The 23628-nt window shown below is 39.2% G+C and overlaps 1 protein-coding gene across 4 annotated transcripts; it reads right to left on the bottom strand.

Moving 5' to 3' along the window:
- Window positions 1-1133: 1133 nt before the first annotated feature.
- sun1b (Sad1 and UNC84 domain containing 1b) lies at window positions 1134-21901 on the bottom strand. 4 transcript variants are annotated; one of them, XM_055223565.1, is made up of 23 exons: window positions 18091-18418; window positions 17617-17714; window positions 12383-12574; window positions 12046-12290; window positions 11697-11972; window positions 11478-11612; window positions 10584-10715; window positions 10370-10453; window positions 9759-9869; window positions 9546-9665; window positions 9376-9469; window positions 9238-9293; window positions 8928-9130; window positions 8182-8448; window positions 8004-8096; window positions 7374-7450; window positions 7144-7288; window positions 3942-4268; window positions 3769-3853; window positions 3256-3371; window positions 3001-3168; window positions 2839-2931; window positions 1134-2567 (listed from the first exon to the last, which is right to left on the bottom strand). In XM_055223565.1, the coding sequence occupies exons 1-23, from the start codon at window positions 18100-18102 to the stop codon at window positions 2451-2453; spliced, it is 3246 nt and encodes a 1081-aa protein (XP_055079540.1). In that variant the 5' UTR covers window positions 18103-18418; the 3' UTR covers window positions 1134-2450. The 4 variants fall into 4 exon arrangements, with proteins under 4 accessions (XP_055079540.1, XP_055079541.1, XP_055079542.1 ...); XM_055223566.1 differs by lacking the exon at window positions 18091-18418 and adding an exon at window positions 19310-19583 and having other exon boundaries at window positions 1169-2567; XM_055223567.1 differs by lacking the exons at window positions 17617-17714; window positions 18091-18418 and adding an exon at window positions 21705-21901 and having other exon boundaries at window positions 1169-2567.
- Between the last annotated feature and the right edge of the window lie 1727 nt (window positions 21902-23628).

Below are 23628 nucleotides of genomic sequence, written 5' to 3'. Positions count from 1 at the left end.
TTCAAATATCTACAGACATAAAACAAACAACGGCCCGCGGGACAAATGCGGCCCTCAAATTCATTTGTACTGTCCCCTGGGCCTTCTCAGCAGATTTAAGTCATTCTTTCACTAAAACCTCAATAACATCATGTTGCATTGTGTTACAGACATAAAGTGAACGTTTCGAGCCTTACTAAAAAGTATGGCACGATGTCAAAGCTACGTAAAATGCAATAGTCCGAATCAGGGGTGTCAAACTCGTTTTCACCGAGGGCCACATCAGCAAAATGGCTGCCAGATGTAACTGTGGGGCAGGATAAATGTCACTAAATGTAAACAAATGTAACTACTTTTAAACTTGTTAAATAACTTTATGTATTTATTACTTACTCAAGTGGCAAATATTACGTGTTCGTGTAACTCCGTGTAACTGTGTATTTCCTGATGCACACTTTTAAAAATGTCAGTTTATCTGGTCAGAGCACACCTTCAGCACTGCTTCAAAAACAGCTTTTTAGTTATTGGACAATTTGTTGTTTTTCTTGAAGCCTAACTTTTGCATACTTAGCTCCGTGTTTGGTGTCAAAATGTCAGCGTGGATTGTACCGACCCCGCCTCATAACACAAAAAAACATACAGATTTTCTCCTTAAAGCACAAACTTGTATTCACCTTTAGCACCTTTCTTGAAACTGCCTTCCACACTGACAATTTTCCTCTTCCTGAACAATTTGGGATGATTATTTGCAAATATTTCTCAGTGTCACTTGTTGGGAAAATCTCATTAGTTTATTGTCAGTGCACACATTAAAGCAGTATAGACTTAAGACAGGCAAGTCTTAATTTACCTTCTCGCGGGCCACATAAAATGACGTGGTGGGCCGAATATGGCCCCCGGGCCTTGAGTTTGACACATGTGGTCTGAGTGATCCACTGTTAACCTCAAGTCTTTGGCCCTCCGCTTCAGTGTTTCAACATGTGGCCCTCCGCTTCAGTGTTTCAGCATATGGGCCTTGGTGAAGTTTGGACATCCCTGGTGTATTGGCACACCACTTTGATGCCTCTGCTGCAGTTTTCGTTTTTGTCGCTAGGAGGCGCAGTTTAGCTGATGCGATCGTGAAACGTGATGAAAATGGTCAACAAAGCAAATGTAAAATTTATTTAAAATCTTTATTGGAATATATTCCAAAGCAGTTAAGTCATCTCATGACTGAACAAAAATAGCACTTTTTATCTTAAAAAAGTCCCAAGATGTTTCCAAAATGCACAAAACAGCTTTTATAACAAAATATACATTGCAGTAACTCATAATTTGTGGTCACCAACTTACTTGTTAATAAATAACATTGTGAACAAACTTTGTACATACATTTCAGCCTTTCTCATCTTTGCAACTAAAATTAACTACACATTGGTTTCTCAAATATTGTGAAGACTGGTGCCACTTTTTAATTTTTACAGTGCATTTCTTTACATCATCAACACAAAGACATGATTAACTTCAAATAAAAACAATTATGGTGACAGATTTATAACAGAATTTGGGAAACACTACTGTAAGGTTACTATTACTAGACATGTTTTAAACATAAGGATATGGTGAAGTCTCAATTCTCAAACTAAATGAAAAGCTCCCTCCTGTAAGAAAATAAAACCAGTACAAATACAAACAAACCCTTCACTCCTGTTAGATAAAATTGAATAAAATACCAGTGAACTTGAGTTTAAAATCCAGGCACTGGACTGTTTGATAGAGACCACTTTTTAAAATCCATGATGCAGGTGAAACCAAGCTTAGCAAGCCACATGCTAATACATGTTGTGGATTTCCCTATTAACTGCTGCACATAATAAATAATAAAGCCATAGACAAATACTATCATTAGAGTTCAGCTCAGTGGTTACATTGCGTTTTCTGTGGATAGAGGAAGACTTTCAGTACATCTCCACAAACATTCAAAACCTGTCTAGTGTATATTCTATTGCCTCTACAAACATGATATAACGATGAAATATAAGAATCAACAAATAATGTAGCATGTCTAGTGTGTCAGGCAAAGATGTAGTGGCTTCAAAGCAAAAAAAAAAAAAGTCAAAAATAATGGGAGAAGTGAGCTTATACCCCGCTTTACGCATCCTTCTTACTGAAAAACCAGAACACGCAAGAGGGTAGATTTTGTCCAGTTAGTGAGTCTCAAACCCTCACAATATATCAGTGCAAAAGCATTTAAAAAAGAAGAGATTGCTAGCTTCTTTTGTGGTTCATTTCCTGTTTGTGTTCTTCCATAGTCCTTAAATATAGTTTCTTCTTCCTGTACAAAACACATGCATAAAGCAATTTGGATCCTTCTTCTCTGGCATAAAAAATGTCCCAATATATCAAAGCATTCCATCCATTTCTAAAAGTTGGCATCAGCTATGTACAGATGATGATATGTCTCCATGGATACACTGATGTTGATGCCTGGTTCATTGTGGTTGTGGTTCTCCGTGAACTCTGATGCGGTAGAGGCAGGTGTATTCTGGATGACCCCAGTTAGACAGCACACGCACCTCAATGATCTGGAACGCCTTTTCATTGGGCTCCTGGCACAGACAAAAGAAAATTAAATTAATGTCTACTCTGGCCAAATCAGAGCAGTATGCAGTAACGTTAAGTGTGTTTTCAGATATTGCAAGGAGCAGAGACAGCCGTGGATTAGGACGACTGGTACTTGGGCTATACTCAGTGAATCCCCACATACAGACAATTACAATTACAAGTACAAACACGTTAAACAAATATTACCCAAAAATCTACTCAATTACAGTAATGAGAATTTGTAATTTGTTACTTTTCACCCTTGTGAGCATTTACCATGACGGGAAAGGTTTGCAATGAGTCTCCATCTTCTTGGTAAATGTAGTTCCCAAGAAGTTTTCCTTCTTCTTCATACTCATCGTCCAACCCCTTCAAATGAAAAAAGAGCTTCAGTCCATTGTCTCAAGTTATCAAATTGTCCCTGCACAGGCTACATACAAATACTGTGAAGTTGCGTGGAGCACTGGTGATGTTTCCAGTTGGCGATAGTGTCTTGGGAATGTGCTCGACACAGAAAGATGTCGGAACAACTCTCATAGACAACCGGATCACCAGGTAGCCCTGAGAACCTTTGAATGCCCAACAGTTCCCTGGGTACACGTCAGGCTGAGAAAATAAAAGAAAACAGCCGTAAAATACTAAATTAACTTGATAGTTAATTTCCTGGTTTGATTTTAAAGTGGATCGTCTTACCTGTATGACTACTCGAGGAGACTGGGAGAAGTACCAGAGGGGCAGACCAAACAGGCTCATGAGGGCAGTTTTTGTCTCATAAGTCTCAGAGCAGCGGGTGCTCAGGATACTTCCTCCTGAAATGTATAGAATACCAAAATAGACTTTTTATTTAGCTATATAATATTATATTCTGCTACTACTGCAAAATAATTCATAAAATACATGTTTGTTTTTAGTTTTTTAGTGTTTCATGTTTTTAGTTTCATATTTATTTGTTAGTGTCAACAATAGTTTGTGTCATTTACTGTGGCAAAACATTGAGGAGTAAAGAAACTAAAAGCTTATTAAGTACACCATTTGGATCAGCACTGCTTGTTAGAAGGATTTTAATACCCTGACGTCCTCTAGCCTGGCTAATGCTGACATCCATGTTACATAATAGATAGAGAAGTGAAGGAGGTGGAAAACCCCAGCATGGAGCCCTAGATACAGTATCCCAGGCCAGTCTTGAATAAAATCTGCAATACTGACCTCCAGATTCTAGGGCAAAGTCCACTAGGCCTGTTCGATCTTGAGAGAAGAGCTTTAAAGCATTCTGGACAATCACTTTAACGTGCTGCAGAACCAAAAAACAATACCAAAGTTTATTCTCAATTCAACGTTTTAGAATATAATGACACAAAGCAATAGAGAAGAAGTGGTACCTCCTCTGTGAGCCCTTCCGCAGAGGCTGTGCGTTGGACTGTCCCTGTGACTGTCTTTACAATGTTCTGTGTGTGAGACTGGACCTCTCCCATGGTTTGGGCTTTGTTAAGTTCCAGCTGCAGCGACACATTTCGGAGGATGTTGAGCTCGAGTTCGGCCAGAGCCGCCCTCAGGTCTTGGGTTCTGGTGTAGTGCTGTGACAACCAGAGGAGCAAAGACTCTGGTACCTCCCCCTCATTACCGCTGCCATAGAACAGGGCCTGCAGTTCTTTACGCACTTGGGCAGACACTTCAGAGGAGATCTGTGAGGATATCTGTGAGGAAAGCTGAGAGTAAAAAATAAAAATAAGATTTTGTCTTTTACATTTATATAGATAGATTATGTATATATAGCTTATCAACATGGAATTTTACACCTCATGTTCATAACAAAATGTACATAAGGTAATTACACACCTGAAATACACAATTTAACTTGCCAAGGCAAATCTAGCTTTCCACACAGTTTAAAAATAACTAGTGAAAATTTCCAGATCCAGTTCCTTCCTCTCACTATTTTTAACATAGCAGGCCATAAACACATACAAAGGAGCCACATTGAAGATATAATTCATGTTTAATATAGTTCCAGCCTATTTTTCCTAAAATGCCTGACTAAAATGGCTCCCAATTCAAACTGTACTCCAAAGGGTTCAGAAACGGATTCAGACAAATGGCTGGTCTATTTGTGAAGCTGAGGTTCTGTAGTTTTGGCCTCTTTTGTCTGATTTACTCTCATTATAAATGAGAACAAGCTATGTACAAAGGAAAATCAGATTTCAAATCCTGCCTAAATTTTTGGGGGTAAATACAAGAATAGATGCAGCTTGTGTCTAGAGTAGGGGTGTCAAACACATTTTCACCGAGGGCCACATCAGCAAAATGTAAAATAGATGTAACTACTTTTTTAAATTGTTAATTAACTGTTTCTGTATTTATTACTTATTCAAGTTTCAAATATTGCATATTAATTTGCATAGATGTAAAAATATGGCTGTGTAACGACATATCTCTTGATAAAATGACATGTTAAGACAAAATGATGTTGAGGGCCACATTTGGCCCCCTGGCCTTGAGTTTGGACACATGTGGTCTAGAGGGATCATCTAATAGACAGTAAATTGAACATTTGTTGAGATGAGATTTAGGAAATTGTATTTAGTTTAAAAAATGGCAGAATTCATATAATTATTGTATTTTTTATTTTGGATGAATCAGGACCAGTTTGTACTATAAACCCACAGACTGTTTTAATGCTTGACATGTCCATGAGCTTAATAGTTCTCCTTTATCGGATGGTGTGCAATAGAGACAGTGAGTAGGGATGGGACGTTATTAAATTTTAGACTCACGATTATTTTGGCCAAAATAATCGCGATTAACGATATTATCACGATAATTATTAACCTGTTAACGTTCCGACGGCCCGGGCCTACTTTACAACTTTACAGCAATGTACATACACTTCTGCGTCACCCACACAAACAATCAAATGAAAGCTGCGGCGCTTGTCTTTCTGGATATACAAACCATTTTCACCTGGAATCACCACAGCGCTGACAGGGAAGACGTTTTTACAGAAAAGTCACAAAGTGTGAATCTGGACTTCACTTACCATTGAGTGCTCTGGTTCTGTCAAACATCAACATATTCACACAAAGTTGGTCTCATTTGTTCCGTAACGGTCCAGAGAATATAATCCAGTCAAGAAATTATGTCCACAAAATAAGATCCTCCATGTCCAATCTGCTGCAGGAAAGTACTCCAAATATGAAAGCTGCTCCATCACTTCTTTGCATTTCTTTTGTCGATTTCAGGCATAATAAACTTCTGACAGCGCCAACTTTGTTCCCCTGTGCTAAACACACGTGTTAGCTTGTGATTGACACCAGTGTTGGCCAATAAGGTGGGGGTTGTGGGTTTCTGAAGCCGCAGACAGTGAATCAGTGCTACAGATGACTGAAAGTTTACGCCCCACTCTTCCCCTTGTAGAATCAACCAATTACATCACACACATTTAGTGACGTTTTCCCCTTACAGCCAATGAGCAGCGGGACACTATGATGTATCACATGCCATGGTTTTCTGTAAACAGACGTACCCGGAAGAAAATGTGTACTCCCCAATGCCACGCTGTCGAAATGGACCAGTCCTTGTTGTGCCGGAAGTGACGCAAGTGCCCGTCGACGAACACTTAATTTTTTAAATTAAGGCACTTTGGTGAATTGGGAAACGAGTGGATGCAGAAATGTGTGCATAATGGCGAATTTTACGCACTGTTGTTTTGCGTTTTAAACATGACGAAACAGACAAAACAAAGGGAGTACGTGATCGAGGACACTGTGGATGTTTGTACAAGTTAAACTAGAGGCATCTCTGACCCGGAGCGGTTCATGGTAAAGAGTAAAGATCCCACAGTGGACTCAGGAGTAAAGGACCTTATTTTTTGATGGATTGGATGCTGTTCTCGATCGGTAAGCGTGGTTTATTCTGCTATTGACTTAATTGTAGGTAAAATATACCGTGTATAATCGTTAGCATTGCTTCTGTGCACATAGTGAGCATTCAGACCATGCGCTCTGGTACATTTGTGTTCAGTTGTATGAATTAGAATTAATTTGTCTATTGTTTAAAAGGTGTTATTTTATTCTGCAGTTTGCATTATTGTAGGTAAAAATCTAAGATGTGCACACATTATCTCACATCATCTGTGCGCACGGGTGAGGCGCGCACTGGTACGTTCCTGTGGAGCGTTACGGATCAGACTTTGTTTATTGTTGATATCTGACAGAATATAGTTCAGACAGAGATAAGCACAGAAGCTACAAGTGTCATTGCTATGACAGAGCGCCCCCCTGTGGGCAAACACCAGAACTAACATCTAAACATTGTATTGGAACTGGAAACATGAGGCAGTGTGGTGCCGTAAAGGCGATTATAATCGTGCACGATGATCGCAATTATAAAAAAATGCCATGAACGATTAATTGCGGACCTTTTTTTATCGCGATTAACGATATTATCGTATATCGTCCCATCCCTAACAGTGGGTATATAAATTGTACTAAACAAAAACTTAAGTATAACACACTGTAACACATATTTCCAGAAGAACTCCACAGTAATTTGGCAAAACTAAGCAGTTCATTTGTATCCACTTACAGTCTCTTGTAGAGTGTCCAGCTGCTCACACTTCCCCTTGCATCCGATCACACCCTGCAGATCATCTCGGATTCTGCCCAGCTCTGATTCGAGTCTCTTCACTTGGGCCAGAAGAGCGGCATGGTCCTCCTGCTGTACGCCCACACTGACAGGAAGCAAGAGACATCCTTAAAACTGAGACAACATACTCCCCACAGTAAATGTTTATATATTTCTCCAGGATGTGTTACCTGACAGGAGCTGCATCTATAGCCTTTTTACTTTCTTCTGTCTCAAACTCAAAGTGCTGTTGCTTTTGTTGCACCTCCTACAAACACAAGGAAAATAAGCAGCTGATGTAAGACCAATCTGTAACAATTTCACATGTTAATTGTTTAGTTCAAAGAGAACATACTGCTTGTGGTACTTTATATGTAGTTTTGAACTTTCTTCCCAGAAGCAATCATATTTTTAAATATGTCAAATTAGTGACTGTAACTAGAGATATTGGTATTATGCACGAAGTCTAACTCTTAGAGTATAGCAAGTCAAGGAAAGCAAGCAAGTAAGTAAACATAGTTTAAACTATGTTCTCATTGTGTACATGAGAAGAAATCTGTTGGTTTGCTCTGCGAAGGCCAGTATTTATCAACGCAATGTGCACTAACCTGGTGTTGTCCTAACCATCACAAATCTGCACGGTACAAAACACTTACAACTGTGAAAACAAAATGTTCACTGGCATGTTCATTCAATATGTCCCACAAGTTAAAATGGAAACCATAATAAAACTATTAAACTATTTAATTTAGCTGAACTTACTTTGCTACCCCAGACATGTGAATCTACATCATCACTGTAAGAATATTCTTATGAAATACCTCAGTTCTGGCAGCCAAAGCTTTTAGCAGCAGTTCCAACTCGGCCAGTCGTGCTCCCTGACTCTCCTGCTGTTGTTTCTGCTGTTCTGCGGTCTGTGGAAATAACATGATACAAAAGGCAGTTTTAGAACCTGTATCTAAATCCTTGAAGATTTATTCCTCATACTTATGTGCCTACCTGTGCCCTGTCCTTCTCCAGCTCTCCATGCAGTGCTCCGAGCCTCTGCTCCAGGAGAGAAGACACCCATAGTACAAGCTTTTCTCTGTCAGTCTCTGTGTGGAGTTGCTCCTTCAGGTTGTTGTACAGAACTAAAATGTCCCCATGCCTCTGCTCCTGTCTCTCGTCGCCCTGCTTCACCCGCTCCCACAGGAGAGCCAGCTGCTTCTCCACCTGCTCCAGACGGGACAAGTCCACACTGGACAGGACCACCGGAGGAAGGGCTGACTAAAGAGAGACAAGGAGAGGAACTAGGCTTTAGTGCTCAGTAGGTCTCACACTACATGTCGAAAAGATTACTGTATTTCTCAAGACAAAAGTAAATATTAGTCTATAAAACTAATTTCCAAAATACAGAACTGAATCAAGAACTTGAACTATAGAAGGTATTATTTTCCATTATGTTTGAGAACCAAAAAGAGTAGATGTGTAGATGTGCTTTTCTACCCCCAATAAGAAACCACTCATCCATTCATACACTGCTGTACACAGACACTGGGGGCGAGGCAGGGGAAGTGTCTATCCCAAGAACACAACTGCAGTATTCACCTGTGGGAGCTGAGATCTGAACCATCATTCTTTGAAATATGGATGTACACTCTACCAACTGAGCCACTGCCACACCAGTTATAACATTTTATGCATGAACATACATAGCTTTTATGTTGATGTGGTTGCACAAATTCATTTTAGTTTGGGGTACTCACTGACGCCTGTGACACTGGGGTGGTTGGGGTGTATTCCACTGAGGACTCCGGTGCAGAAACAGGAGCAGAGACAGACACTGACTTCTGTGTCGGCATCAGGTTAGAGAGTACAGTGATGGGAGACGCTGGACGCCACTCTGTGAGGTTTATGGCGGGAAGATAGGCAAACAGAACTGCAATGGACGGACCCCACCACCAAAGGGCTACATGAAAAAATAAAGAATGTGACTGTGCCATGTTTTTCATAAAAATAGTGTGTGCTGGTATTAATGATAGTTTCAAACCTGACATCTGCAACCCGATGACTTACCAAGGAGGAGTAACAAGGGCAATAGCAGCAGTAGGAACCTCCAGAGCTTGGGAAGGCTAAAAGACAATACAGAGGTGTCATTGTCTCCTTGATTAACATACATTTGTTTATGGCTTATGTGTTAATGTCACGCATTACCTTGTGAGAAAGAACACATTCAGAAGGGACATTAGAGAGACCAAGTGGTACCATCCACAGGCAAGAAACCACAAGAGCCCTTTTCCGGTATTCACTGTCAAGAAAATAATGAGTGTGACAAACCTATAAGTAACAATTTAAAAAAAAAATATCTGCACATATCCACGCACCTGGAGCAGCTAACAGGAGCCAAAACAGAGAGGCAAATTTTTGTGTTACTGTTCCGACCCCTGAGGCCAAGGTTTTAGCTGCATTTACCACACAGTACCCAGGCTGAAGGAGGCAGTAACCTAAAATAATTAATATAGTTGAATTTAACATTACAACTATTTAGCAAAAACTAAGTTTATCTGTAGAAAAACAAATGTAGAGAGATGTTTGACCTGTGAAGGCGAGTATGCTCCATAGTGCCCCTACAAGCCTTCTGCGCCTGGAGCTGTGTGTGTGCAGGACGGTATGTGTGTCTGAATACTGCTTTCCTTTACAGTCATCACCTGTTTCAACCATAACAACACAAAACACAAAGCAAAGCATGAAAATATGACAATATATCAGACAGCAAAAAGATAAGTATATGCAAGTCTGAAATGTGCCTATGAATCATCATCAATTAAATCATCGACAGGGATGTACAGCATGAATGTGTCACAACTTTGCTCGTCACACCCCTGTGCTCTCACAGCTGTCTTAGTTCTGATGACCACACCCTGTGCTACTCACCAAGAGCATTCATTTCATTACTCAAATATAAGTAGAACTGGTTTGGCTGAGAAAAAAACTCAACAGTATTTAAGTGGGGGAAAAAAAGAAACTAATGGAGCAGAAAAACAGAAAACTTTCCGATTACCAGACTTCACAGGCACAAAGATGACGCTCATCAAATCACCATGCATCATTTGACGTGTGACATTCAATCATACAAATAAACCTAATACACTAATACACTGCACATTCCACATTCAATAGTAAAGTATTGCTGTGATCATTCACTTACATAAAGAACCATTAAACTTGAGGTGTGATGCATCTTCAGTTGCCAGATCCTTCACATTCAAGCTGCCACAGAAGCTTGAGTGTGCTGCAACATACAAAAAACACACAACTTTGGAACCACAGTGGAAACACATTTTTGTGACTGACTTAAGACAATGAGGAGGAATTGTCGTCTCTCTATTGGCAGTCACATAAAGAGAAGAATCCTCCGATACCTTGTTCTTCATGACCGCTTGTTCTGTAGTATCCCATAACTCTTTTGAGAATGCTTTGTTTTAACAACTGCAGTCGGGAAACACTGGATGACAGAGCATGCCCCACTGAACTTGAGAACGATGAAAAAACACCTGGTGACAAAATGGCCCCAGACACTCATTAGCAAACGGCAATCAAGTTGAAGAAAGATGAAGAAAAGCTGCATAGAAAGGATGGTCTAGAATGAAGCCAGTGATCAAGAGGAGTCAAGGAAATGCCAAGGAATGCAAAAGGAATGAGACGTGTTCCATCTAAGGATCTTGGACAGATTTATAGTGCATATGACAGGTTAGACTACCCATTTGCTAAATATCATACCCAGTTTTCCCCATTTCACCCTGATTCAACATGACACAGCATATGCAAATTGCCTACCTCACAAACATTTGAGGCCCCAAAATAACAACGAAACTGATTTGTGACCCTCACTGCAGAATGTAATTGAAAGTAGTGTGAATCAGGTTAATTGTTGTCAACAGATGATTAATTAAATTAGGTCCAATAATGTAAAGTATAAAGTTTTCTTTCATGATAATTAAAAAATATATATATCTTGAATTCTGTGACCCAAGGCCTGTGACCCATCTGTATAGTTATGATAAATCAAAATATAAATACCTTTATTTAAACTACAAGAAAAATATCCTTCCTTAAATTTTGGATGGAATTTTGTGTTGATGACATGGATTATCACTACATCATGTCATTTTAAACTATAACATTTACCACATGTACAATGAAGTAATAATTACAAAAACATGAAACCCTGCCACATGCACTTTAAGTCACTTAGGTAAAGAGAAGGCAGCATCAAAAAGAGGATGAAAAAAGAGACTTGAGGAGTATTTGTGTACCTTTTCCAGACAGACTCTTTGCTTGTGAACCAACCCACAGCACGCTGTTGAAGAATAGTGTAACTAAAGACACAACAGACGCCAATGTTTGTCTGCTGTAACTCATACACGTATTAGATATAGACCGCAGAACACCTGGGGATATGAGTGATTATGAAATTAAATCTATGTAATATCAAAAGTTATTCAAAATAGTGATTAATTAATAAAGACTGTTACCAGTTTTGTTCCTCCGACTTCTATCTCTGGAGTATATACTGGTGAAAGGTGAGGAGGCGGAGGAAAGCACATCTGTGGAGGCTTCTTGTACACAAGAGGAAGAAGAGGAGGATGATGAAGATGTCGTTTGTGTTGTGAGCACACCTGCTCTCTGGGAGGAGTGGTGTGCACAGTCTTTACACAAGTAACCATTGGCAACCGTTGTATGAGATTTTGATGAATTGGCACTGCAGCCGCCATTGACACTGGTGCTGTGGTCAGAACCAGAGCCCTTTTCTGAAAGGCAGAATAAAGCCATTTTAAATAGTCCTAAAGATAGTTTGATGTACAAGAGCATTATTACACTTACGTCTGTGTTCATGAACTGTAGAGGTGGTAGTGATGATTGTGGAGATGTTGCGCTGTCTCAGCTGAGATTGATCCAAAGCAGAGGAGTGCAGAGAGGCGTCAAAAGCTGTGCTGGTTTCCTGAAGTTCACTGCTGTGTTGTATTGGAGTACTAACAGCTGAAAATGACAGGGCTACTCTCGGTGTAGAAACCTGACTCAAAGATAATGAACGGGACGCAGACTGTTGCTTTTTGCTCCGAGATGTTCTAAAATAGAAATATAAAGCTTATTCAGTTCAGTGTTTTCAAAATGATTTATTCTAAATGATAAGCACTGGAGCATCCGTGCACACGCTTACCGTGTCTCTTTTCTGGTGCTACTGCTGTAGCTGCTGCTGCTCTGGCTGTAGTAGTCCACCACATTGCTGTTGTCCAGCTGTGCTGCACTGTTTTTCAGGCGCAGACTCCTTCGGGACATCCTGGGAGACTCGTACACAGGAGCTATCTTGTGCTCCTTCTCAAACTCTAGGGCTGTCGTTGAATAGCTGGAGCTACAACAAACAAGAATGTCAAGTCAATAGTTATTATACAGAAAGATTAAAGTCCAATAAACCAACAGCAGAGCAAATGAAAGCCTGTGAAAGAACATAAATAGAAACTAGCTCTTGTTTCCTCTAACTGACACTGAAACAGGACAGGAAGTGACTCACTCACAAGAGACACACTACACAAAAGAGCAGACTGTTCCTCTATGGAAAAAAATATCCAGAAAAACACTCAAATATGCAAATAGTGAAATAATTGTCCGCCATGGCCGGTTGCACGGTGAGCAGAAACACATTACACATGTTGTAAAGCAGTTTGCCATGTGCAGAGAGTGCTGATGACTCACGTAGCCACACCCACCTGGCAGAGCAGTAGGGGCCAGTAATCTGTCCTGACCAACAAGGAAATGGACAGTTAGGGGCTGCTCAAAGTACACACGCCATGGTACACCATACCAGGTAACAGACTACTGGTCATGGAAATACAATGTGAATGTCGTATTTAAGGCAACTTCACTATTTACAGGCTATGCACAGGTCAAAGTAACACATGGGCTACAGGGGGAGCACTGCTCTACCATTGGTGGACAGAGAATGAACTTCTTGTCAGACACCTGGGCTTTTATAGATAATGTTTTCTTTATGAATTACATGCACTGAGCACCTGCACTAATAAGGCACAGACTAATCATTTCACACATAACTATCCACCATTTAAATATAAACTGTACAGAGAAGTGGACTTGTTCTCCTTACACCATCTTTAAATCCTGAGGATTACTCTGTCTCACTCAGATCTAATTATACACTGCTCCTCCTCCTGCTGATTAGGCACAGGCCAGGACAAATGCTCACTTATATTTGTACGTTAAATACTTGTCATGAGGCTAACGGATGATCAAATCATTGCTAGAAATATGTGCTGTGACAATACAATTACTGAAATCATAGCTAGAAATTAGTGCTTTAAAATATATATAATCATGTTTCATACTGTAATGAACAATACTTAAACCAAAAGATTCTGAACTGTAAAATACTTAAATGTCCAACTGTAGCTTTCTCTTATACGGCTCCCTCTTGGCCCATTTCAGTGACATAAATAGAAGGTGACACAGTGGTGCAGAGTGAGGTGCCACAGTTGGAGGTAGATGGGATCTACAGAAAGTAGAGAGAAGCCCTCTGTGTGCTGCTGATGCCACTGGGCTGACGGTTACATAAGAACTTTTGGCAGTTTGGCTCTTCCCACACTGTGCAGAGAAAGTCCAGACTACAAAGAGAACAATGTGCACCAAAAGCCTCATGCTTGATCATTTTCACCCCTAAAAGAAACATTTTGCGCTAGTGGTTTTCATGTGTATAGTGTTAAGAGCATCAGAAAGCACAGGGTCAGCAATGCAACTCCCTTCCTACTCCAGTCACACTAATGTAGCTCATCGTGACAGGAAGGGTATCCACCTTTAAAAAGTACCAAACCTGTTTATTTTGGTGACAGGTGAAGACAATAAGGAGTAGTTAGAGGAGATTCCTCTTCTTCTGTTGTAGTTCTCATGGCTTAGAATAGATCTGTGCAGGGATTTGCATAGTACACAAAACAGCGCTTTGAAAAAGGATGCTTCACACAAGTACAAAGTAATACTGTATGTTTTAGTGCACTTGCCTCACATTTGTTTGCTCTCCTAAATGCACTAGCTACAAATATGCCCAGTTGCAGCAGGAAACCTGGAAATCTACAGGGATTTATCAAAATGCTTTGCTTCCCGAGAGAAACCAAAGGGCAAAGTGAACAGTATGTTCTCTCCCCTAAGACATATTGAAAAAGTCAGGAATTTAAGCCACATCTCTCTGGGTTGGCAGAACTTGTTGCAATGATCCATATTGTCCCTCCCACCGTGTTTCCCTTCCCTCTGACACAGCAATGCCCCGCCCCTCTCCTTCCACATTATACTATTATACCACACACCACACTGTCTCTTGAGCCTGTTTAGAACTGTCTCCACAGCGACCACATGAAGCAAATAAATCAGCATTTTAAAAAAATATATTTTCAAGAAATACAAGGTTACAATCTTTATGCACTAGTACTATTTTATGACATCTCCTTCCTAAGATCATTCACAGTACACACTTTGGTCTTTTCTGTTTTCTAAACTTGAGTATTCAATGTTTTTTGTCACCTAACCTGTGGCCTTCTGCTAGTCTATAACTTACTATACATGCATATTTTAACACATCCTAAGGAAGACAAGTATATACTATACTTGTACTCAGACTTATATGCAAAATAATTAAAATATATAATTTCACATCTTCGTTATTATCACACTGACCAATGGGTGAGGGCACTAGGCTTGTGTACCAGTACAATAGCCACATGGAAGCGGAAACCTACTTCCAGAGCTGGTAAAGTTGTTCAAAAGTGATAACGAGGATGAAGAATTCAATGGATTTAGTGATTTGGAGTGAGATCCAGAGTAAACTTGTTAGCTTGTTTTTTATTCTTTAGTTAGCTGATTAACTGTTAATATCTTACATTAACAAACAAGATACGTGTTCAGTTCTGTCTGTGCTTCATGAAGCTGAATAAGTATAAATGTGTTATGTTAGCGTGCTGTACTGATATTCAGTCTGTTGTTCTACATTTTATTGTTATTATTATTATAACTTGCCTTTAGATAAAATGTCTGTTCTTTGTCTCGGATTTGTAAAATAAATTTCCCCAAAATATGCGACTTATAATCATGTATGACTTTCTTCAATATTATGCATTTTTTTGCTTTTACAACTTATACTTCAGAGCAATGTATAGTCCGAAAAATATGGTAATTGCGTTGTATAATTCATTCTCAAAAACAGGGACTGCTGATAGAAACAAGCTTAAGATCTCTGTACATAGTCCCTTCTAGGGTTGTTGAAAATCAGATACTAGTTGATATTAAAACTAGTATCAAAACTCATTTAAGCAAGTATCAGTGCTGAAGAGTTTCATCCTGAATTTTATCAGAACTAGTGCAAGTCCATGTGGTATAATAAATACAATTATTATACATATATTATTATTATTATTATTACAAATTAATTACATTAATTATTATTACAAAATTGTCTAAAAAAATGTGCATTCAAAATGATCATTTTAGTATCACAATGAGTTTTGAGCATTGAGTCCATTTTAAATTTTACACTAGTCCCTTCAAATAAAGACTAAACTAATTTATTCAAGAACTACCATCAGTGTAACCCAGTGATTATTATCAGTCTCATCAATAGCCTCTATGTAGTTGGACATAAAGCTGCAACAACTTGAGCAGGTTTGAAACACCCGGCAAGAGGCCAAACAAGCTCTGCCATGTTCACCTTTCTAAAGTATCCAAAGGGCTCCAAGTCATTCTCCATTCTTTAGGTCAGCATCTACAGGCAAGATCCAGGCTGCCACACCTCTGTGTCAATCACATGACAGATGACTATCATAAAACATATTCATGACTGACTTTTGTTGGGACCTGTTCAAAATAAATCATTTCATCTGGATGTTAAAAGATGGTTTACATTCCTCTGATGGCTATAAACAATGTAGTGGCTTGTGAAAACATTTTAGAAACTACTTTCACTAAAAACATGGGAGGTTTCGGCATCCAGCATTTTGTTTTTTATGACTCTGCTCTGCAAGTCAAAAAGCAGTAAGTAGAGCAGGGCTGAGAATGGAGAATGTGTGTCATTCCGAGGTCATAATCTTCCTGCGAAATGCCAAAGTGACAGCGACACAAGACAACAGTCTACCACATGCACAGAGCCTTCTGGGCAAAAACAATCATTCCACAAACAAAAGTTGATTTGTGTTCATAGTCAAAAGTGGGTACTGAACTAGTTAATAAAATAATAAAACAACTCAACACATATGAATTGCAAGCAATATGAAAGAACTATTGTGGATACTGCAAGCAATAATATAATAACTGTCATGGTTGGTTGTTTTTTGAAGCTATCCACATGTGTTACATTACATTACAGTACCTCTATTTTGATGCTACAAAGAAAAAGGCTTGATACTATTCAATGCTATTCAATTTTTTATAGCTCCATGATAGACATACAATGTTTCAACTCCACATAAGTCTTGAATGGCATCACGTGGCCACTGATAGACCCGTCAAGATACTTAGTATATCGATTTATCATTCAATATATGTTTGATGGACAATTTCTTTTTTGGAGTCAATACTTATGTGTATATTTTCTTTTTTCTTTTGGTTATTTTTGGCTATATGATAAGATTTGAGCTGTAGAAGATTGAATAAATAACATCAACGACTCATTACAGATGCAAATCAAGTACTAAACCGTATTTTCTTGTATTTATTTATTGTAGAAAAAAATAGCTTGTGTTTTTTTTAACAATATAGTACATTTCCAATATTTTTGAGGGGTTTAAATCTACTCTTGGGTTATTGCATCAGTGGCATAAATTTCTCAGTATTATTGTTTATCATCTATATTTACTTTAACAATATATCATACTTCAAAATTTGTTATTGTGACAGGCTTAGCCATTGCCTTGTTTTGATTTAGCCCAAGCTCACAAAAAAGATATTCAGGGAAGGTCTAGTAGTGTTTTTTTTTAAATACTTGATCAAATGAGTATCTCATTTCAAAACTCATTTTAATATCAATTAGTATCTGGGTCTTGGTACTTTTGATAATTCTACGACTACATAGTTCCATACAGTGCCTGCCCAGTTGCTCCACAAATAAAAATAAACAAAAGACCATGAGGCTGACTCATACAAACCACCAACACAGAAATTGGAGGGGAAAAAAAAGAAAGGAATCCTCAAGTGAAAACAGCTTGGCCAGTGCAATGTTCTGAAACCTTATTACCTTATTGTATAACTGAACAGATTCAATTAACATGGTAAACTGACAGGTCCTATTACATTATCTTTAAATGACAATGCTCAGGCAGACCAACCACAAAACTCTCACAAGAGAAAATTAAAGACTACAGCTCCACAAGATAAAAGTACAGTACTCATCTCAGCAGTACTCACCTGAGGGCGTAGGTATAGCCGGTATTGTCCGGAGCACACAGTGGCGGTGTATATGTGTGCAATTGGGAAAAATCCATGTTCATTCTTCGTTGTTTAGACTGTAAGAGTTGGGATTCAATAGAAAAGACTAAATGAAAATATATACGCGAGTTTAACAACCTACATGTTGGCTCCTTTGCTCCTAACACCAGTCACTATAAAACCTATGCAGCACAAATTTGGTCACTTTGGTCAAATTAATGAGCTCAAGCTTTGCTGTGAGTGAACATAAAGCAATCAATATAGTAATGCACATAAACTAATTTTGTCTCTTTAGCATAATCTATTTCAATCACTTCCAACAAAGTTCTATCCCCAGCTACTACACCAAGAAGGGTCTGCTGGTCTAACATGCAGCATTAGAGAAAACAACTGTACATTCCTCTCCTGCATAAAGACAAAACTACTGCTGTAATCCTGACGGGACTTGCCGACCTCTTGCTGCATGTTGGCTCTGGCTTGTTGATGGACACACGACAGGAAAGCTGCAATGAATAAGTTGGTTGTCCCAAGTAGATGTCAACTGTCTCCAACAACTGGTACAGATGGTTCGGAGGCACAACTATTCCCTCTGTTGAATTCAAAAGGCAGGCTCCGGGTTGTTGCTGCCACTGTATGCTGGGAGAGCTCCACACACTGAGCAGAGTAGTGTTACGAAACCAACTCAAGCCAGCGAGGGGTGGGGCAGAGTTTGGGCAATAGGCGGGAAACCACTGGCCTTCCTCCAGTCAAACCTGCTTTATGTAAATACACAACATGTGGATACAGCATGTAGGCTATGGAGTGTGCTGCTGCTGACAGAGCCACTTTCCATATCCTAAACTGGGACAGACACAAACATTGTTCAACTCAAAGTTTGAAAGCAGCTACAGGATGTTTACTACATCAACAGATGGTTATTTTCTCAAATCAAGAGTGAAAGTAAATTTTTAGACACCTTATTTTCTCAAATCTACCACTACAATCTCTAGTATGATCCTATCCAAATCCGTATTAAATTGGAGTTGAGAGGGGATATACCTAGACACCAATGAGAGACTTTTAAAAATCAGACAAAATTTTAGTTTCTGCTTTGGCTGGGATTACAAATTTTAGAAACACGCGGTTAAACATAATATTGTAACGCAAAGCTTGAGCTCAGAATACTATGTACAACTCTATGGCCCCACACTGACATGTTCCCACGGCACAGATGCTCTTTTACACGTGTTCTGTGCACATTCTTTTAATGTGAGATAGTTTGTAGCTCAAGAATAAGTAAAGTGTGTTAGTGTTGTGAGTGGGGCATTGGCTGCACATAGTGACCATCCTGGACACTCTCATGTTGCCTGATCCTATATTTAGACATTATGTATTCAGCCAACACCGCCACAGCCTCTGACAGCTCCGGGACGACGCAGCTTGGCCATTTCAACATTTATCATTTTAATGTTAACACTGTCCCAGTAAAGGCTTCAAAATACATGTCAAATTGAAGGGTCTATTAGGTTTGTAAACACAGAAGTCCAAACAAGGCCCGTGTTAGTTCGGCTGCCAAAACAGACATGAGCCAAAGGAGCCAAGGAGCAATATCTAAACAGACTTACGCATTATCCTCTAATCTACAGCTAAACTAAGATGTCAAATGTCAAAATAAATCAGTAATAACACTTGCCCGCCTGGTTAGACTCCATGTAGGCTATATGATTATTCTTTAGGACCGTAATTCAGCGGATCGTCAGCGCATCACGTCATATGCGCAAACTCCAAAGCGCAAAGCGACGCACCAAAACGCAAAGGTAATATCCACTAGATAGAAAAACACACTGGAATGCGGATCTTGTAAAAGGCCACAAAGTTCGCAAGTTGTAACACAGTGTTATGCTAGGTGCACAACACGCAAGATATCCAAAATGGCTTCCCGAGTGTAACAAAGCCAGAAGGATCGCTGTTGAGCTGTTCCTCCCACTCCCACCGCTCCCAGGCCCGGGATTGTGGGATTGTAGGCCAGCCACAGCGAACGCTTCAAATCTATTGGAGGAGAACAGTTCTGCAGCAACAACAGGCGCTGGACCTCGGTTGGCCCCCAGGCACCGACAGGAATCCCCCAGTATTGTTATGAGTGAACCCTTGGATTGTCTCAAGGGAGAGTGAACTGCTCTGCATCTGTCCCTGGACCTCAGCATCACATTACAACCCATTCAGGATTCTTCTAACACTATTCTTCTTTTGAGGCCTTTACCTTGTAACTTTATAGTATTATATAAAAACACAATTCAAATCAGTTAGACAAAAGAGTAACTATGTTATTAAGCCTGTACAATCACACACACAACATCAGATTTGCTCACAGTTAGAACACCAACAGTTGTGCAACTGGCACTTTGTTATGGATCTTGGCCAATAATAAACATTATGCCTTGTGGGTATGAACTAACAGACACTTGTTCCTTAGATTAGAACAATTACGACTTGACTCTAACCTGTTTTTGTAGCATGAATCCATGAATCAACACAACAAAGTAAATTCTCCCAGTAACAACACTCATGGGTCAGACATGGGCCTCAGTCCTTACACACTATTGGTGAAACATATTGTTACAGTTTCAGTTAAGTAAAGTAACAATTCTGTAGAAGAAATGGACAAACTCAAAGCCAACAACAAAAATAATTGTGATATTCTTTTTATTTGTCAAGGGCCCAATGGGTTACAGCAGACATGGGCAAACTACGCCCCGGGGGCCACACACTGCCCTTTGGGCTTATTAATTCGGCCCACCGAACGTGACTAAATTATATTAAAATAGGTAAGGATAAAACTTGTTCAATTTACCTTTTCAACAAGTTGTTGATCTTTTGGCATTTGATAAAACTGAATGTGAGTTTTTCTGCTGTGTTTATTTAACTGAAATTTAATAAATTAATTATTAATTTAATTAATGCATTTGGAAAATCATTTGTACAATGAGCCTTGCATATTCAGGCTTTGCTACATGTTACAGGCCAAATCTCTAATGTAATATACACACATATATATATCCTGGCCCGGCCCATTTGTCAGATTTTAGAGCCCATTGTGGCCCGTATGTCAAAAAGTTTGCCTACCTCTGGGTTACAGTGAGTTAGACCTATTTACGAGGGTCTTTAAATACTTCACAAAAATAGTTGCAAACTACAAAATATCAGAGAACATCAATCTAGGGTTATCAAGGTTTACTGCCAGAGATAGACAGACTGCAGCAAACTGTGCTCTGCTGAGGTGATCAGCTGCAGCCTCCCATCTGTCCAGGACCTGTATGTTTCCAGGACTCAGGGACATGCAGGCCGGGTCACAGATCACTCTGCTCATCCTGGACCCTATTTGAGTCATTCCCCTTGGGCACGGAGCTACGGTCCATTCAAACTAGAACCACAAGAACAGTTTCACTCCCTCTGCTGTTGGACTCATGAACACTCTATAACACCGGCCACTTTATAACAACAGTTACTATCACTTTAAACAACTTTAACCTACTTGCACTGAGTGTTTGCACTGTTCTGCTTTATATTTTGTATTAATATATCAAAGCCCATTTTCACCTTATTTTAATGCATGCCCTTATTTTTTATGATTATGTTTTATCATAGTTTGTATCATTATTTAGTTACTTTATTTAATCTAGCACTATGACGCCGAAGCAAGTTCCTAGGTTGTTAATTTTGTTCAGTGACAATGTCACAGAAGATGAGTCTCGGGCGCCATCTGGTGGACACATAGCTTTTGTATGAACTTGATGAAAAGAACCTCAATTCACATTCACACGAATTACCCGTAGATAAACACTTCTGTGTGTGCGTTTATGTCAAGCTAACAAAGTATTGTTAAATTTCTTCATAATTAAATGAGTAAATGATCAGGCAAAATTATGAAACGAGGTGAAGACCATTGTGAACGTTTTCTAATCTACCAACTGCTAAATATTATAGATTTTTAACACTGCAAATGGAAATGCGTGCTGTGTAGCAAAAAAGAAAAATAGTATTCAAAAAAGAGTTTGTAAAAGTAGGAAAACGAAAGTTAGACAACTCACATGCAGGGAGAGGCTAATGTGCCTGTCGATAACGAGGTCAAAGTTCGGCGGGGAGTCCGATGTTCAGTCCATCCATGAGGACAGAAGACCCACTCTGACAGTGAAGGTGAAGTCTGTGGATTCACGCACTAGAGTTAAGTCCTATAGTGTAATTTAACCTGAACTGATGTGACTGAAATGCAGACTCCTCACGCAGCGTTTGCCTTTCCCGCACACAGTCACATTTTCCGTTGTAGCGCCTACGTCATTAACGTCAGTCCATATATGGTCAAAATGACCAAATATGGGTCAAGTTAAACCGTTTAGAACAGAACATACTGCCCCTAGTGGTGCTGGAGAAATCACGACAGTTAGTCTGTTTTTTTAATATAGTTTATGTTGCCTGGGATCCAGAAACACACTCCGATACTCCGATAATATAACTGTCTGGTTATACCAAATTATAGACTTAGTACAGAGAAATATTCCATCTAGCATCTGGCGATACAAAATACCAAAACCTTTTCATGGGTTTCACCTTTCAGTTCGAAGACATTATGAGGACTTTTCACTTTTCAAAAGATATGTTTTCCTATAAAATGCAAATTTTATAACTATATTCCCCTATATTTTGAAACCCATGGGTAGACAGAAAGACCTCCAAAATAAAACATTCAAGAAAACAACCAAAAATCAGAACCATACAAGGAAATTATTGGTCATAAAGGTTGATTGAAATGTATAGTCTACAGCTTGTACATAAAGTAATCTGAGCAACAGTTCAGTTGTGAACAATTTAGTCTATGTCATGTCTGTTTTTAGTGAAGCACTGGTTTGTGTACAGGACAGACCGGACAGACCGGGCTTCTTCGTCAGAGTTGGTGAGGTGATCCTTTTGTCTCTGAGATCACGTGACTACCACAATAGCATGTGGATGACTACTATTGTCATTTTACTATTTGGACTCTGTTTTGTTGCCCTCTACAAACCATGAAAATATTTGTATTTGTAGGGTTGGTGGCATATCTCTCTCCAGTACGGTCTGAAGAGATAGATCGCAGTAAGTAATCCTACTTAAATGCCCCTTTATTGGAGGCATTTTGTTGAACTGAATGTGATTTCGTTGTGACTATGACTTTTTATTTCATAGAACTTTTATGTGAAAGTTGTCTAACAGCCGCAAAGGGTAAAGGGAAAATTTACATTGGAATAATTTTGAGGCCACTGACATAGGCCTAAATGACTTAACATTTGTCTATATTCTTTTAGAAATTGAGAAAGCTTTGCAGGATGCTCCAATCAGAAATAGAAAGACTGTAATTAAAAAGCTTATGCAAGGTGCTGTGTGTCATAAACTCCCTGAAGACAAAATATCCTCCTGTCTGCATTTGTTGGGTAAGATCTTAGACTTTGTCTTAAATATACAGTGTGCAACTTTTCTAGTGGGCAGTCGACCACCTATTGCTTTACCTGGAATGTACCACAGTATGACATGAAATTTATAGTGTTTGTCTTTATTGCTAAAAAATACATAGACAAAATGTACTCATAGAATGTATGCGGTTATACTATGAGCAAGGTTCCACAGAGCTGTACCTTGGCCTGTTTGTCCTCATGGAGATAGACTGGTTTGATGCATGAAAGCAATAACTAACATCTTAATTAGGTAGCAGACCCTCAACCAGAAAAGTTACTTAGGAAACCTTTAATGTTTTTGTTTATTTATTCATTCTTATATTTTTGAAAACATTGTTTCAGGCATGCATCAAGATGAGTTCATTCAAGCTCTATCTGGCCAAGAGCCAAAGCAACTGGATATTGTTCTTTGTTATGAGCAATCCACTGCATGTGTAGGGGTCAAACTCCACACATTTATGGTACAGTACCCAAGTTCAATCTGTAATATTAATGTAACACGATGTATGACATTTTTGACTCTATGCCA

This window comes from Periophthalmus magnuspinnatus, chromosome 8 (genome assembly GCF_009829125.3).
Source record: "Periophthalmus magnuspinnatus isolate fPerMag1 chromosome 8, fPerMag1.2.pri, whole genome shotgun sequence".
Classification (NCBI taxonomy): Eukaryota; Metazoa; Chordata; class Actinopteri; order Gobiiformes; family Gobiidae; genus Periophthalmus; species Periophthalmus magnuspinnatus.
Note: the sequence above shows the minus strand (reverse complement) of the source record. Positions and strands in the feature narration are given on the sequence as shown.